The sequence below is a fragment of the Periplaneta americana genome, chromosome 8, assembly GCF_040183065.1.
Source record: "Periplaneta americana isolate PAMFEO1 chromosome 8, P.americana_PAMFEO1_priV1, whole genome shotgun sequence".
NCBI lineage: Eukaryota > Metazoa > Arthropoda > Insecta > Blattodea > Blattidae > Periplaneta > Periplaneta americana.
The window spans coordinates 99,425,669-99,444,259 of record NC_091124.1 but is presented as its reverse complement, the minus strand read 5'-3'; the positions used below and the strand labels follow the sequence as shown (position 1 = coordinate 99,444,259).

General features: G+C 36.9%; 1 protein-coding gene across 1 annotated transcript in view; it reads left to right on the top strand.

Annotated features, from left to right (window-relative positions):
- The window catches only part of side-VII (sidestep VII), a 1,274,787-nt gene extending 1,267,794 nt beyond the window's left edge, over positions 1 to 6,993 (top strand). Inside the window, exon 12 of the mRNA XM_069832114.1 lies at positions 6,132 to 6,993. Within this exon, the coding sequence (XP_069688215.1) occupies positions 6,132 to 6,524 (393 nt within the window). The 3' untranslated portion in view covers positions 6,525 to 6,993. The remainder of the gene's footprint in view (positions 1 to 6,131) is intronic.
- Positions 6,994 to 18,591: the final 11,598 nt, after the last annotated feature.

Here is an 18,591-nt window from a genome sequence, read left to right as displayed (position 1 = left end):
CATAAGTAATGTTTTATTGGTGTAACTTATAAGGTTCAGACCTGTCTTCGGACAGTTGACTAAACAACAATTGAAAAGTTTGATTCCAAAACTCGCTCAGTCCATTTGACCATTTTTATGATTTGTACCTATATATGATTTTACGACCTCTATCATTATATTTTACGCTGAAGTCTAAAAGTTTGTGTTATTGTAGGTGTCACTTGAAAACGCACTCATTCCGTAAACCAGTGGGTAAAAACACTAGCCCAGTCGTTTCATAAAAATGGGCTTAACGCGTTTTGGGATCACACTCTTCAATTATAAGTCATTGAATGTTTCAATGATCTTAACTGGTATTGTTTTTTTATTTTATTGATTATCACATTATGGCATAAAATTATGGCATTTTAGTCTTTAAAAATTTCTTCATATCCCTCAAAGTAATATCCCAACCCCTACCGGGACTCGAACCCTGACCTCCTGCGTCACAGGCTCATGGCCATGACAAAGTAGTCATCGCAGGGGTTGTCCTTGAGAATAGACATGGGAAACGAAATAATATTGTTTGATAAGTCTAGTGGCTTATCCCAAACTCATTTTTAAGTATTCAGCAAATTCTGCCTATTCTTTCTTCTTCAGTTATTGTAGTATTTCATTATAATTTTAGGAATTCATATTTTTAATTTTTCTTTAGCGGTTGTCTGTTATTTTCAAGCTTTCATTTAGGGTAAGAATTTTATAATGCTTACTTTTCCTCTGTGTGTTTTTCCACTTTATTGCAATTTTCCACTTTTGTTAAGAACTTCATTCCTGATATTTAAATTAAAGACAAATATACAGTGGAGTACCGCCGTTGGAAACTTCTGTTATGAAAACTTCTAATATGGAAAGCTAGCTGACTCTTCCCACTACTGGAACACCACTCAATACGTTACTGGTACAACATTGACATCAAAGAATACAGTAAAGAAGTAGAAAGAAATTCATTTTCACTTATACATGAAGATACAAACTTAAATAAGAATTATTTCAGCATCTAAATACAAGATGAGCCAGTCAAACGGAAAGATTTCAAGGCGCAGAAAAGGAATGAAGAATTACTATTATATCAATTTAATGAGTCGAAATGATAAGTACATGAATAACCATTAGGTATGCAACAAGAAAAAAAAATACTTCTTAAAAATTACGTCAGTCAAGTGAGCTCCATTGAAACGCACACATTCTTCGAGTCTGGCCACGAACTGTTGCATAACCCCTCTCAGCATATTGACAGGTATTGCAGCGACCTCTTCACGTACAGTATACGTTGTTTTAGGGCTGGAATTGTTCAGGGTGGATTGCCCCCAAACACCTTCGTTTTGAGGTGTCCCTAAAAGAAGAAATCACATACCGTTAAATCAGGTGACCTAGGCGGCCAAGCGATATCCCCTTTCCGAGAAATGACGCGGTCCGGGAACAAAGCATTCACAGCAGCCATCGAAATTCTTGCAGTATGGCTTGTTGCTCGGTACTGTTGAAACGCTGTGTTTTCATTCACTGGAAAATGGGCGAGTTGTGGTGTAAAAAAGTTCTGTATCATTTCAACATGTCGCACTGAATTAACAGTCACTGCATTTCCGGCCTCATTCTCAAAAAAGAACGAGCCCATTATTCCAGTTGATTCCACACCATACCGTTACCTTTTGGCATGGAGAGATTTCTCATGACCATTGAAATCAATTAATTACAGTTTGCAATAATGATGAGCACAATTTAACAAAACATGGTAGACACAAACAACTTGGTTACTAGGGAACGCTGAGATAGTGACGTCACCGTCTAAGGAGCGTGGCTGACGAGAAAGACAGGCTATGGCACGACGTCACATTCTTAGTCATAACATGGCCAACATTGAACAATTTTATATATAAACGCACGTTTATCAGGAGTTTAATATAGCAATTCCTTTGTTTTAGAACTTTCAACGTGTATTTATATTAGACGATTGGCATGATGACCATGACCAGACCGAGATAATCATATGACTCCGATTCGCGCCGTAGCCTGTCTTTCTCGTAAGCTACGCTGAGTCATAAATTGTAAAGTAAGTAGGTAGAGAAGAGACGATTATATTCAGTCTCACCCTCTCCATATGAACAGTATACTCCTATCAAATCTTTCCGTTTGACTGGCCCACCTTGTATATACACAAATGTGAGAAGATTTTTTAATAACACATACAAATACAAGTTACAGTGGTAACTCCTCTAAATAAAATAATGTTTTAACATTAATAACAAATATTTTTTTAATTCATTTAGACTGGTAACATTCTATAAAAATACATTTACTCAGACAAAAAATTAAGTTGAAATGTGTAGGAAATTTGCCGCGTGGTCCCTCCAACGCTTAAAGACAAGTACATCATCCTCAGTAATACTCGTACGTAGCATTAAAACAGTAAATAGTGTTTGTACTCACCCTGTTGCTTACTCCCTATCCTCTATACGAGTCACTGGTTCATTGCTCGGGAATGGTTGCATCGCCGAGATAGGGGTGGGCATATGAGACAATAACGTGTACACAGTACGTACAAATGTATTAAATGATCTTTGATTGGCTAATAGATTTTACCCACATTTATGAACAAAGAAGGGACTTTATTATACTTTTCAAAAGTGATTCTAAGCCACAGTTTGGAATAGTAAGTCATTATTTTGTAAAACTTCAATATTGTTAATTTTATAATATTCTATTTAATTGATTGTAGAATCCTCCCATAAATATATTATTAAGAAATGAGTTGATATCAATATTTCTTTAACTATGTCGCATGCTGAGCAATTAAAAATGGGGACTAGTTATCAAGTAATATCCTCGACGGACATTTTTCCAAAAGTAACATATTTTTCTGAACGCCTTGTTCCTCCTAGATTTAAGGAAAGAATGATGACTCAAATGCATCACATACATTTGTAACAGCCACTTAAGTTACTCAAGGGAAGCACATTGTGTTGTGCCAAGCGCTCAACAACTCAACAAGACATTTCGTAGCCGCGGAAAAAGTGTTCCGGTGTTATTTAGCGTCTTATTTAACGATGCTTTCAACTGCAACTGTTATTCATCGTCGGTGAACAGGGTCACGAGTATTTTTGTTTCGGAGATCCGAGCTCACATTCCTATGTACTGTAATGTATAGCTAACACAAATGTTGTTAGGCAAGTTTCCTCTCAGCACTATTGTTTTCTCGGTAATCATTCAACCATTACTTTGCAATTCATAATTAACTTCAGTTCCAGTGTACAAAACAGGAAATACAAAACGATCGGCGTTATGTAAACAGCACACACTTTCCCATTATGCATAAATTAACAAGACTGATATCTACCGCTGTGGAGTAAGGGTTAGCATGCCTGATCGTGAAACGAGCTAGCCCGGTTCAAATCCTTGTTGAGGTTTTTCTTCAACCCATTAAGAGCAAATCACACCTCCAGTAAAATACTGTAGTATGTCGAAAATCACATATTTTAGTAAATAATTTGCAACACTGTTTTAGTGGTTGGAGTTATGAAATGGTATTAACGAAATAGAAAATTTATTGTCAAAGGTTTTGTACGTATTGATAAAAATATTTTTACAGCAGTATTTTACAAGTCACAATTTTCGAGTTACGACATTATTTTACTGAGAGTGCAAAATGCTGGGTAATTTTCGACGCTGGACCCTGGACACATTTCGCTAGCATTACCACCTTCATTTAACTCATATGCTAGATGACAATATCAGTTAATAAAGAGTCGTAAAATAAAACCAATTAAATAATAATAATAATATAGTAATAATAATAATAATATTAATAATAATAAACTGCACTCATAATATTGTGATAAATGAATTTAAAGTAAACAATGTGTAATTATATCATCTCTATCTTCGAAATCTCGCAACGCTACCAAATTTTAATATATTTGCTCCGAATCTTTTATTTTATTGGAAATGTTATAGCTTTTGATAATTTATTTCCTTTAACTGTTATTTGAAAAACAGAAGTACATACGTAAATGAAATTGTTTACGATACATCGAAACTAGAGAATAAGCTTCACGTTTCTCAACTACAAGCACAAGACATTCTTTATAAACAACCAAAGAAATGTTCTTCTTCTTCTTCTTCTTCTTCTTCTTTCTTTTGCTTAATCCAGATAGACCTGAAACTTATTTTATGTGGAATTATATCATACCCTTTTAAATGTACTATGTAGCACGGTCATTTATAACGTTTTGAATTTTTAAAATAAATATATACATATACACACACTGTATATAGGTCCATAAACGGGAGAACATATGAACAGTATACAGTAGTTGTCCAGAACATAGAAGAACATATACAGTGTTATATTATGTGTATTTTCGAACAATATGGTATACTACAATAGGTGTTTGTAGTATAATGGTACAGTCAAAGGTCGTGGTGTAACGAAATGTTCAATAATTTGGACTTACCATGCTCACAGTCGTTGCTGAAAATGGCCCCTATTTGCCGCCACGTACAACTGACATCTTCTGATAAACTAATGAACAACATTGTGAAGTTCCACATCATTGGTAGCTTGGATTTCTTCTAGTATATAGTATTTTAGTTCATCTATAGAATGAGGATTTTTCCTATAAACCCTACCTTTTAGTGTTCCGCATAGATAAGAACCACAGAGTGTTAGATCTGGGCTTCGTCTGTTTGGAAACTTTATTCAAAATTTGCGTCTTGTTTTCGCACATGACCTTCTGCCCTTTATGAACGTATTGAATGAGAATTTGTTGGTAGGCATTACCTAAATACACAATAATCACTAACACTAACTTTGTACACTTGAAGAATCAAGACTTTTGTAACACAACTCGTGACTACAGCGAATGTCATATGGCGACTTAGGATCTACTACGGCGTACCTCTAACAGCCCACATATCGCAGGGAGCGGTCTGCCAGTTACTCGCCGTTTTCTCGCCTCTCGTCATAATATCTCTCTATTAAAGACGTAGGTCGTTCATGTGAATAGATCGGATAGCATAGGGAATGCATTGTTTCAGTCTAATGTTGAACCATTATATTTATATGCATAGGCTTAGGCCACTGTGAAACCAAAAAACATAATATGCGTTGTGTGTATTGTTGTTAAACATTTCATTCAAAGCGTTACTTCGGCGCAGAGTCTACAATGTGTTCATAATATGTGCGTCCGTTTCGTGTGCAATATTCTCCGGGCTGATCACGTAACACCATCCCTCGAAATGTTATCCTGGCTCCGTCTAGAAGATCGTAGGAAAATCCACTGTCTTTCCCTTCTCTTTCACATATTGCATTTCTCCACTCCTGTCTATCTTGCGTCTCGTTTTCAAAATTTATCCACCCATCATAACCTAGACACACGATCACAACACTCCTCAATATTATCCATTCCCTCCCACCGAACATCCTCATATTCATCTTCTTTCACTGTGGCTGTTCCTCGGCTTTGGAATTCCCTACCGAGTAATGTCAGGGACTGTCAGACATCAAACCAATTTAAGAATAGATTAACGAAATATTTTTCTAACAATTCTTGTTAACAATGATAGCTGTTTCAGGTTTCTCAATGTTTAATGGTTATATATATATCACAGATAAATATCTAAATTATATTATTATTATTATTATTATTATTATTATTATTATTATTATTATTATTATTATTATTATTATTATTATAACTATTTCTTACCAATGTTTATTATTGTCACACTAACATTACTTATCCAACTTTCATTATTTACTTTCATGTTGTTTTATGGTCTAGATATTAATGTAATAACTATGTAAGCAATTGTAGAGTCTGGCTGGGCGGAAGAGAAGGCCTACTGGCCTTAGCTCTGCTAGATTAAATAAATCAATTATTATTAATTATTATATCATTACGCGCTCTACCCTTGGGTAGTAATATGAAAAATAGATTACTACTAATATTGTTGGTATAATGGACACCTACAATACCAATAAGGCTGAGTAATGTGAGATATAATTTAGATTTTTGCCACCACCTGCAATGACATTAACTCATAACTCAATAGTTTCTTCATGATATACATTGAGTTGGCTTTGGTCTCAAATACGGCATGTCTTTGTGTTGCAGAAGCCCGGAGGGGAGGGCTCCTCGTTCCAGCCCGCGGGCTGCACGCTGCCACGCCAGCACTGGCCGACATACGCAGGGGGCATAGCGGGTGTGCGACACCACCCGCAGATCGCAACGGGCCCTCCTAGCGGCGGCATACCCGTGGCCATATGCGCGGCAACTTCTTACCCCGCCCCGGCCGCCGTGGCTTCGCTGCACCACCACTCACACCCCCACCTGCACCACCCGCCCCCTGAGACTGTGGCCCCGATCGCCCCTGGTGCAGCCGTAGCCGCCGCGGCAGTGAAGGCTCAGAAGCCGCCACTGATCATTGCTGGACCGCCGCTGGGCGAGGAGGAGCATGCCACTGCCGAAACGCCCCTGATGGTGACGAAGCGCGAGAGCACCGTCTGACTAGTGACCAAGTTGTAAGCGGAGCTTTACAACTGCGGAATAAACTTCGATATCAAGTGCCCTTTTTTATTCGTAACAGCCTATCAGGAACGTTTCGTACCGAGTGGGACGCGACCTCCGGACCACGATGTTACTATGGTGTGTGTGACTCAACTTACAATTTATGAATGTTATGGTTTTGTCTGTTGTAAAAATTGACGAGTGATGAAACAGACCGACATGTTGTAACATAAAACCCCCTTCAAAACTGAACGAAATAATAGAATCAACGAAACAAGAATATATATTATGAACTCTTTAAGTGTACAAAGAGATGAGTTTTGTTGTTTTTAAAGAAAGTAACTCATACAACATTCCTTCGATTTTTTTCATTTGCACCTAATTGTGAGTGTGAAAAAATAACCTTGAACTTTTTAAATCACTCAAGAATCATGAGGTTATTATAATTATTTTTTTCCAAATAAAATGAAATTAAATGAATATTAAATCCTACGCAAGAGTTATCTTTCCCTTATATTTACTATCACATTCCTTTCAAGTTCAGCGAGAAAAGAAATACATAGAAACCAGGGATCGAACATCGGAGTAAGGATAGGATAAAGCCAAAGAAATTATATATATATATATATATATATATATATATATATATATATATATAGCCTATATAGGCCTACAGGGAAGAAGTTGTTCAATTGCAGTAACTTTATAGAGTAAATGAATATAATAAAATGAAGAGATATTTACTTTGTCATTTTGCGTTATTTTTTTTTATTTAGCGGAAATCGACTTTTTTTCTTGAAAAAATTGCAACATTGCAGTAAATTTAGTATGACGTGTGAACGCATGAGCAGCAGTGAGGGCGGTTATATAACCATTGTCAATATCAGACCTGTTTCATGGGATGACTGTCTTTGGTAAGTAACCATTACGACCACGTGCTTTTCAGTAACTTAATTTACATTTGCTCGTTACATATTTTACGAACTTAATTGTGAGTCATTCAAGTATCGGTCGTTGGTAATATCAATTGAGTTAAATTGTAACAGCATAGATGAGGTGTAAAGTAACAACGTGATTGCGTTGGCAGCCCCGCAGTAAGGCTACAAGTCATTGTAAAATTTCCGATAAATCGATTACTAATTTGAATATACTTATTTATTAATAATACAGTTGCTGTGACTCACCATACGATATTGTAATTAACATTTTACATCATGCTATTTACACTACATTAATGTAGTAGTTAACGTTTTCGCCAGTTCGGCATCTTCAGACTACAAAAAAACATAATGATATCTAAATGTGATTGTATATTAAACTTACAATGTCAGACAAGTACAATGTAATAACCTTTATCTGATTAACATCTTTGAACCCGGGTTGTACTTTAGCTTACATAATCCAATTGAAGAGGTAGATTCCAAAGTGTCCTAAGTACTTTTTTAAGATTTTAACGTCCACACCTGTGGAGTAACGGTCAGCGCGTCTGGCCGCGAAACCAGGTGGCCCGGGTTCGAATCCCGGTCGGGGCAAGTTACCTGGTTGAGGTTTTCTCCGGGGTTTTCCCTCAACCCAGTAGAGCAAATGCTAGGTAACTTTCGGTGCTGGACCCCGGACTCATTTCACCGGCATTATCACCTTCACATCATTCAGACGCTAAATAATCTAGATGTTGATACAGCGTCGTAAAATAACACACTAAAATAAATAAAAATAAAGATTTTAACTTGCCTTATTCACGTTTTAATTTATACTTTTCAAGCCTATATACAGAATGTATCAAAAGGTCAGATCAAACTTTAAGGAGGTGATTCCGGACCTTATTTCCAACAAAAAAATCCTAATACACTTTTTCAATATTCATCCCCGTTTCCGAGTTACACGAATATCACCTATCGTATCTATCTCCATTTGATTCCACACCTAATGGACCTGTCTGCTTGAGAGAAGGTAGGCTAATTTGTCAGTGTCTAGAGAAGATGCTCAAAATGCCCCCCTCTCGCACGAACACACGCTTCATCATGCCGTCTGACCTCTCGCTGCACATTATCAAATCCGTGCTGGTATCAACTAAACGGTGCTCCAGCACATCTCAGACTTCCAGTACGCCAATGGTTAGATCATTATTTTCCAGGCAGATGGATTTAAAGGGGTGGGCCTGTTGCCTGGCCGACCCGGTCCCCAGACCTGACACCATTGGACTTCTTTCTCTGGTGCTGCATGAAGGAGAAAGTGTACCAAACGGAGATAGTAAGAGAGAAGAGTTCGTTGCAAAGATTAACACGACTGCAATGGGGATACATCAGCATGGATTGGATAATGTGCAGCGAGAGGTCAGACGGTATGCTGAAGCGTGTGTTTGTGCGAGAGGGGGACATTTTGAGCATCTGCTCTAGACAACTGACAATTAGCCTATCTTCTCTCAAGCAGACAGGTCCATTAGGTGTGGAATCAAATGGAGATAGATACGGTACGTGATATTCGTGTAAGTTGGAAACGGGAATGAATATTGAAAAAGTGTATTAGGATTTTTTGTTGTAAATAAGATCCTGAATCACCTCCTTGAGGATTGACCTGACCTTTTGATACATTCTGTATAATTGCGTAAGTTTATTTAACAGAATCTCCTAAGTTTTGTTGTAAATCCGTTTGAAGAAACACATGCAGAATCTAAGGGCCTCAAAATTATTTTATCAGGTTTTGTTATTGTTCTCATAACTTGTCATTTGGATTTAGATCAGTTTGGAATCTACCTCTTCAATTATTTGTTGAAATGTTATATTAAATATTGATTTTTTAGAACTATTATTGTAAGTTACATCATTATCTCGTCATTTATTAATATGAAATATTTCTTAAAACTTTTAAAAACTAACACATTTTACATTTATGTGTTCATGGTTAAAATTATACTAATATGATTAAAAATCCATATCTACACTTACATATTAAATTGATTATTGATATTCGTCTTAACTTGCGCACCTTTATATCACTTACAGAAATTGGACTAAATATGTATGATCATCTATATACATTTGCGTAACACCTATAACCTTAACGATAAATAGTGTGCTATATTAATTATACTGTAAATGATATTATGTAAAATATTAATTACAATTTTGTATGATGTAATATTGACAGTATTATTAATAAATAGGAATATTGAAATTAGTTTAGTAGTAGCCTAAGTTCTAAATTAAAAATTCAAGTTAATTTCAAAATTGATCTAAAGTCAACCTCATCTTACATTGAATTCAAGCAACTAAACGTTACTTTTTGTTAGAACAGGAGCAAAATTTAGGCCAAATATCAAGCTAAAATCAGATACATGAAGCATTAAAATTCATTTAAAATAACAAATCACAGCAAAAGAGACAATTCGTTATCCGATTCACGCAAAGTGCAACAGAAAGTATAGATTTTAGTTTCATTTGTTCAAAGGACAGCACGTTATTTAGAGTTACAATGAGCTCGTTAAGTAATAAAACAGCGTCAGATTAAGTTCAAAATCTGTACTACTTTCACCATTGCTATTATTTACGGCAGCGGTTCTCAACCTATGGTACGCGTACTACTAGTAGTACGAGAGCCACACTGCTGGGTGATACTTAAAGTATGAAATAAAAAAGTAAATTATAATAAAATATAAAAATATGTAGTTGTTTTCTGTTTTATTTTATGGAACATTCCATTCAGTAAGTCCAAATAGTAACTGTTCCTCAATTAAACAGACTCTGTAAGCTACACATGACATTTTCCTACATTAAATTTGGTTATTGGAACAGCAAATTTCCTGAGATAAATATAGTGGTACGCCATTAAAAATGGTTGAGAACCGCTGATTTATAATATTAATAATTACCGTTTATTGAATTTTTTATACTATTGGTTTCATTGAAGCTTACTTTATTAAATACGCCAGCTGTTGAGAACAGCATTTAAATAAATTAATTAAAGAAATAAATAAAACCAACGAAAAATAATTTTACAAAATAAATGCTAAAATCTCCATCGTCCAAGAGCACGTTAAGTGGGAAAGATAGAGGGTCTACGTTTACGTAACAGTGTTGCCAAACATCCATTATATAAAATGATTTCTTAATAATTACAGTAATGAAATGGTTTTGAATCGTAAATCTGACAGGAACATTAAGAAAAATATTTTTGGAACAAAGGACTCTAATATAAAGGCAATTATAAAATGTGCATTTCTAGATTCGTTTAAATAAAAATTATACGAAAAATCAGCTTGTAGAATTATTGAAGAGTACAGGAGAAAAATATAATTTCTGTTAAGGATGAGATCACGGTCTAATTCAATATGTTACTGCTAAATTTATTGTTGTTCCTATTGAAAATAAAGAAAAGGATAACGGTACTCGTAGTGAAAATTCTTTTTACGAGTCTTGAGAAGAAAACACTAAAAAGTTTTTAGTAACCTATTGAATTGGATAATGACAATACCCTTAACAGAATTGTGACATTCGTCGTTTTTTTCTTGTACTCTTCAATTATATCTAGGAAATGTAAGCCCAAAGGAACAAAATGGTAGAATACTTTTCCATTCATACTGTGCCAGTGATTTGTCCCTTACAAGGACTTTCATTGAACATCTTTCACATTATGTGTGTGTGTGTGTGTGTGTGTGTGTGTGTGTGTGTGTGTGTGTGTGTGTGTGTGTGTGTGTGTGTGTGTGTGTGTGTGTGTGTGTGTGTGTGTGTGTGTGTGTGTGTGTGTGTGTGTGTGTGTGTGTGTGTGTGTGTGTGTGTGTGTGTGTGTGTGTGTGTGTGTGTGTGTGTGTGTGTGTGTGTGTGTGTGTGTGTGTGTGTGTGTGTGTGTGTGTGTGTGTGTGTGTGTGTGTGTGTGTGTGTGTGTGTGTGTGTGTGTGTGTGTGTGTGTGTGTGTGTGTGTGTGTGTGTGTGTGTGTGTGTGTGTGTGTGTGTGTGTGTGTGTGTGTGTGTGTGTGTGTGTGTGTGTGTGTGTGTGTGTGTGTGTGTGTGTGTGTGTGTGTGTGTGTGTGTGTGTGTGTGTGTGTGTGTGTGTGTGTGTGTGTGTGTGTGTGTGTGTGTGTGTGTGTGTGTGTGTGTGTGTGTGTGTGTGTGTGTGTGTGTGTGTGTGTGTGTGTGTGTGTGTGTGTGTGTGTGTGTGTGTGTGTGTGTGTGTGTGTGTGTGTGTGTGTGTGTGTGTGTGTGTGTGTGTGTGTGTGTGTGTGTGTGTGTGTGTGTGTGTGTGTGTGTGTGTGTGTGTGTGTGTGTGTGTGTGTGTGTGTGTGTGTGTGTGTGTGTGTGTGTGTGTGTGTGTGTGTGTGTGTGTGTGTGTGTGTGTGTGTGTGTGTGTGTGTGTGTGTGTGTGTGTGTGTGTGTGTGTGTGTGTGTGTGTGTGTGTGTGTGTGTGTGTGTGTGTGTGTGTGTGTGTGTGTGTGTGTGTGTGTGTGTGTGTGTGTGTGTGTGTGTGTGTGTGTGTGTGTGTGTGTGTGTGTGTGTGTGTGTGTGTGTGTGTGTGTGTGTGTGTGTGTGTGTGTGTGTGTGTGTGTGTGTGTGTGTGTGTGTGTGTGTGTGTGTGTGTGTGTGTGTGTGTGTGTGTGTGTGTGTGTGTGTGTGTGTGTGTGTGTGTGTGTGTGTGTGTGTGTGTGTGTGTGTGTGTGTGTGTGTGTGTGTGTGTGTGTGTGTGTGTGTGTGTGTGTGTGTGTGTGTGTGTGTGTGTGTGTGTGTGTGTGTGTGTGTGTGTGTGTGTGTGTGTGTGTGTGTGTGTGTGTGTGTGTGTGTGTGTGTGTGTGTGTGTGTGTGTGTGTGTGTGTGTGTGTGTGTGTGTGTGTGTGTGTGTGTGTGTGTGTGTGTGTGTGTGTGTGTGTGTGTGTGTGTGTGTGTGTGTGTGTGTGTGTGTGTGTGTGTGTGTGTGTGTGTGTGTGTGTGTGTGTGTGTGTGTGTGTGTGTGTGTGTGTGTGTGTGTGTGTGTGTGTGTGTGTGTGTGTGTGTGTGTGTGTGTGTGTGTGTGTGTGTGTGTGTGTGTGTGTGTGTGTGTGTGTGTGTGTGTGTGTGTGTGTGTGTGTGTGTGTGTGTGTGTGTGTGTGTGTGTGTGTGTGTGTGTGTGTGTGTGTGTGTGTGTGTGTGTGTGTGTGTGTGTGTGTGTGTGTGTGTGTGTGTGTGTGTGTGTGTGTGTGTGTGTGTGTGTGTGTGTGTGTGTGTGTGTGTGTGTGTGTGTGTGTGTGTGTGTGTGTGTGTGTGTGTGTGTGTGTGTGTGTGTGTGTGTGTGTGTGTGTGTGTGTGTGTGTGTGTGTGTGTGTGTGTGTGTGTGTGTGTGTGTGTGTGTGTGTGTGTGTGTGTGTGTGTGTGTGTGTGTGTGTGTGTGTGTGTGTGTGTGTGTGTGTGTGTGTGTGTGTGTGTGTGTGTGTGTGTGTGTGTGTGTGTGTGTGTGTGTGTGTGTGTGTGTGTGTGTGTGTGTGTGTGTGTGTGTGTGTGTGTGTGTGTGTGTGTGTGTGTGTGTGTGTGTGTGTGTGTGTGTGTGTGTGTGTGTGTGTGTGTGTGTGTGTGTGTGTGTGTGTGTGTGTGTGTGTGTGTGTGTGTGTGTGTGTGTGTGTGTGTGTGTGTGTGTGTGTGTGTGTGTGTGTGTGTGTGTGTGTGTGTGTGTGTGTGTGTGTGTGTGTGTGTGTGTGTGTGTGTGTGTGTGTGTGTGTGTGTGTGTGTGTGTGTGTGTGTGTGTGTGTGTGTGTGTGTGTGTGTGTGTTTTTTTTTAAAAATGATGGTAATACTTTCATATGATTCACATTACGTAGACTCTTTTACAGAGAAATTGACATTGTACACTGGCTCGCAAAACTTTAGTCCTATGAAATAATCTGGAAGTGAACTTTGTGAGATATTATGTTGGCAATATGTCTACATACCCCACTCCACATGTCGTCTTGGGAAGGGAGGTATTTGAACTCTTGAGTTGCAGGTATATGCCTAGCTAATCGAACCAAAGACAACCTTTTTGAGCAATAACGGTATGTGTAACCGAGAGAAATAAAACCATGAGTCTATTTTGCACGGAAATGTTTAAAATATGTTGTTTATTTCTCTTGAATAGTATATAATATTCCAGGAAAATGTTTCATCTTCCCTGCACGTATAAATACCATGTTGGATCATAAACATAGAATAAATCACATCGCGTTTTGACAAGAATTTTATGAATATCCATGGGAAAATGTAAAATTTTCAGATTAAAAGATTTTCTCAAACACTAGTCATAAGCCTATTCAGGTATTTTGTCCTATTGGGTTCACAAGGTTCCAGCCAGCATATGTAACATCAACACAACGCAGTGGACTATTTCTGTCGCTATTTGAGGATGGATTTCCAGGCTATGAGGAGGAACTCTGTGTAAAAGTGAAGAGAATTTGACTTCCCAGCAATGCACGATTCACATACTGGAAAATACTGTATGCTACTTAACATGCGCATGTTGCAACCTGATATAATTATGTTTTTTCAACAGGACAATTCCTCCATCTACACATCATTGTTGTATCAGATATTATGGTTCCAGTATCATGTTTGATGTAGTAAACACAGACATTTGCTATTTCTATATGCTTTGCTTATTTTTTAGTTCGTTATCCACATTTTCGTTCCATTACTATATGAGAGTAATATGCTAACCTTTTTTTATGCGTGCAAAATATAAATTAAACTGCTGCATTATACGGGATATAATTGACAATCAAGTTTTAAATTATACACATAACAATAAAAATTTGTTTAAATAAAATTACTTACCCGATTTTTTATAACATTAATCTATTGATTGTTAGTGCCACCTTTAATCGATGTAATTTTATTAGCGTAGTGTTATTACAACAGCCAAAGAAAAATAAGCTATAAGCGCATTATAATGCAAAGAACCGTGGCCTGAGGAGGAGCTACAAAACGCCGTGTTTATTAAATTGATCTACTATATCACTAGACCACTAAGTAAACACATTCTCTTTAAGTTTACTAAGTAGCCTGGTTCAATCTTTCTGTTGTGAGGCGGGGTGGTTTTTACCTCCGGGGAGACTACCTGCCGCCTACGCTACTATCAAAGAGTGAGTACAAATACCGACTTAAGAACGAGAAAAATTGTACAGCATATCGGACAAAAGTTTTGCGAGCCAGTGTACATGTTATTTTATAGTCTAACTTTCAAAGTTTCAAATTCTTAATTTCGGAAATCGTGTTATGTCTGTTGCAATAGGAAACATTGTTAAAAATTGGAAACTTCAAAGTATAGATCGTTTTGCATTTTGTAGCTTGGAAAATAAATTCAGTAACAAAAGTACAAAGGTTGCTTCGTAGACATTACCAAATTGCCTACTTACCATATCATTGGAATGAATGTGATACCACCGATGATCAGGACTAATATCTATGGCCTCCCAAATCACCAGATTTGACACCATGTGACCTTTTCTTTTGGGGTATGTGAAGGATGCAGTTTATATACCTTCAAGAAGTAAGATATAGCATGAGTCTCCCACTGTGGAATAAAGGCTTGCATTTCTACTGTGAAACAAGCAGGCACGGGTTAAATTCTATTTGGGAAAACTTACCTGGTTGTGGTTTTTCCGATATTTTCCAGCAACCAATTAGAGAGGAATTACTGGATGACTATCGGCGTTGGGTTTCTGATTCATTTCGCCATCATTTATTCGCATGTCATTAACATCATTACCACAGTCCAGGTAAAGTTCACGGTGCAGTGTGCTGTATTCGTACAAGTACGCGACTGTTAGGCGACAAAATAGCATTCCCCAAACGCCGCTTGGCAAAGAACGGAGGGGGCTGATCTTTGGAAAATTCGGTTTTTTTGCTCGAAACTTGGGTACGCTGCGAACTTTAAAGTAATCAGATGGTGTGGGTTGGAAATACGTCTAATTCTAGGGTTAACACAATAAACCTTCTAAATCGCAGTTCTGGATTGTAATGTCCCTCACCCGAAATTGAAGACATCGTGACTGCATCCATAAACAGAGGTATGTTGGAGAAATTGTAGCAAGAATTTGACTATGGTGTTAATGTAGGCCTATGCAGTGTAACAAGGGTCTTACATTACATACAGTATATACATGCATAGTGTTCTGCCAAATGACAGGTATTTCACGGCAAATCCAGCGTTCTCCAATCCTACCTATTTTGTGCCTTCCTCTTTTTCTTCGCATATGATCCATATATCTTAATGTCGTCAATCATCTGATATCTTCTGCTTCGAATTCTTCTTCCGTTCACCATTCCTTCCAGTGCATTCTTGAGTAGGCAGTTTTTTCTCAACAAGTGGCCCAGCAAAGTTTTATTTCTCGTCCTCATCAGTTTCAGCATTATTCTTTCTTCAACCACTCTTTCTATCACAGCTTCATTTCTTATTCTATCCGTCCATTTCACACGCCCCATTCTTCTCCATATCCATACTTCTAATGCTTCTAGTTATTTTTCTTCACTTCATCGTAATGTCCATGTTTCTACCCCATATAATGAAACACTCCACATAAAGTACTTCACTAGTCTCTTCCTTATTTTTTTTAAATCCTCAAAAGATGCTTATTTTTATATTAAAAGCTTTGTCATTACTATCTTCCTTTTTACTTCTTTCAGTAGCTCAAAAGGAGGTTAGGGTCTCAATTGAGTGTTTATAAAATGCCAACACAAACTTTTGATAGCATTTTAAAGAAATTATATTCACCGGTACTTAACGGTACATAATCATATGAAGTATTACCATAATTCTGAAACACGGTGTATGTGTGTGTGTGTGTGTGTGTGTGTTTATATTCTCTTACATATTCGTACAAGTTTTTAATCGCGTTGCTGTTGTTTCAATAAACAAAATAGAAAATTCTGGTAGAAAAATCTAAATACGTATGTCAAGAATCACAATCTGCAATCTCAGTTCAAAGATTTCGTAGAGATTTCGAAGAGGCAGCACCAACGAGTGGTATAAATCGTTTGTTAAATATAGTTTCATTTGTAAAATGAATTGTCCGAGTTAACCTCGCGCCAATGAAATACAGATGAATTCACCTCGACAATGTTTTACTTGAAGCACGTGTAAATCAACAACATAAACTTACTGACAATTAAACGTGACCCATTCAACAGTGCCTAAAATCCTGCTAACTAGATTAAAACTGAAGAGCTGTAAAATATCAATTGGTGCAACACACAACAGCCTAAGACAAAGAAGCTCGCTACATATTTTGATGTGAGATTGTTTCACAACTTGAAAGTTACGAATTCCCATAATCAAAATCATCTTCTGTTATGAAATCACTTTTTCTAAGGGCGTTTAAACCGACAAAAATGCAAGTAGGCTAATGGGGAAGCAAAAACTCGCATACACGAGAAAGACCGAAGTTGAATTCTTTTTGTGCTCTACCGAAAACCACTAGATATGTTTGAGCAGAGCCACCGGCGTGGCTCAGTAGGTTAAGGCGCTTGCCTGCCGGTCTGAAGTTGCGCTCGGGCGCTATTCGATTCCCGCTTGGGCTGATTACCTGGTTGGGTTTTTTCCGAGGTTTTTCCCAACCTTAAGGTGAATGCCAGGTAATCTATGGCGAATCCTTGGCCTCATCTCGCCAAATACCATCTCGCTATCACCAAACTCATCGACGCTAAATAACCTCGTAGTTGATACATCGTCTTTAAATAACCAAATAAAATAAAAAAATGTTTGAGCAGTCTTTTTTGCCGAAGAAACTGTACTGATTTAGTATACCTAGGTATGCCGGAACAAGTCCTCCTGTCAATTCTGATTAAAGATATTTCTGTTGATATTATATTCCAGCAAGATGGAGCGTCTCCACACTTTCATCTTGCAGTTTGGGACCTTTTCTACGTCCTATGGTGTGGCCACCTCGTTCCCCTGACATGATACCGCTCAATTCCTACTTCAAGGGTTACATAAGGATGTTGTGTGTAACCATCTATGCCTGCTACTGTGGAAGACCGCTGAAAGGATTCGAGTTTCTGCTATGTTTGCCGATGTTTGGACTGAACTGGATTGCAGACATTATGGCAACAGCCGGGTTACGCACTAGAAGCGCATTGAAATTTGTAAAATGAGTGTACATGTGTTAAAATTTGAATATAGTATTATCTTGCAGGATAGTTTTAAATTCAATACCTGCTTCTTTACATTTCCAGGAATATTGCATTAAAATAATATACATCACATGTATTAACTCAACTCTGATATATAAAATTAAATTTATTAAATAGCTATTATATATAAAATGACAATTTTTCGAAATATTAAAAAATAACAAATTAACAATCTAAAAATTTGAACTATTGTTACCAAATGTAGAAAGAATACAGAAAAAAATAGAAGATCATGCAATCAATATAAATAGGGAAAATTGCAACAAATATCAATTAAGTTTCACATAAAGTATTAGAGAAGTATTAGTAAGAATGCAATAATTAATTACGTCTGAACAATTAAAAAGGGTAATTTAATAACGTGTAAATTTACAATTGAAAAAAAGAGGAATAATATGTTTCCTGGGAACATTTTTTTTAAACTGTACTCATTAATATTATTATTAGTATTATTATTATTATTATTATTATTATTATTATTATTATTATTATTATTATTATTATTATTATTAGGCAGTAGCAGTAGCAGCTTCAGCGGTGTAAATTAATAAAATATGCAATATAAACGAAACTGTATTTCGATATTACAGTTTAAACAGTATTTAATTACAATACCTGAATAAAAAATACTGATTATTGGTTGCTGTATAAATATTCAAGGAAGTTGAAAAAGTTTTTGTGGTAACTAATTTACACAATACTTACAAAATAGATGCACAATCATTAGAAAATATGTATTATAATACACGACCTACTTAAATAGTTTTGTGCTATGAACTTGGCCCTTAACAGACGTCAGAGGTACTTTCAATTTTCACATTTAATGTTTTTTTTAATATTAAATATTAAAATAATACAATTATGCCAAATAGTCAGTCGTAGATAAGAACTCTATTATTAAACAATTTGAAATTTTGGAGAAGAATAATTTGCATTATTGATCT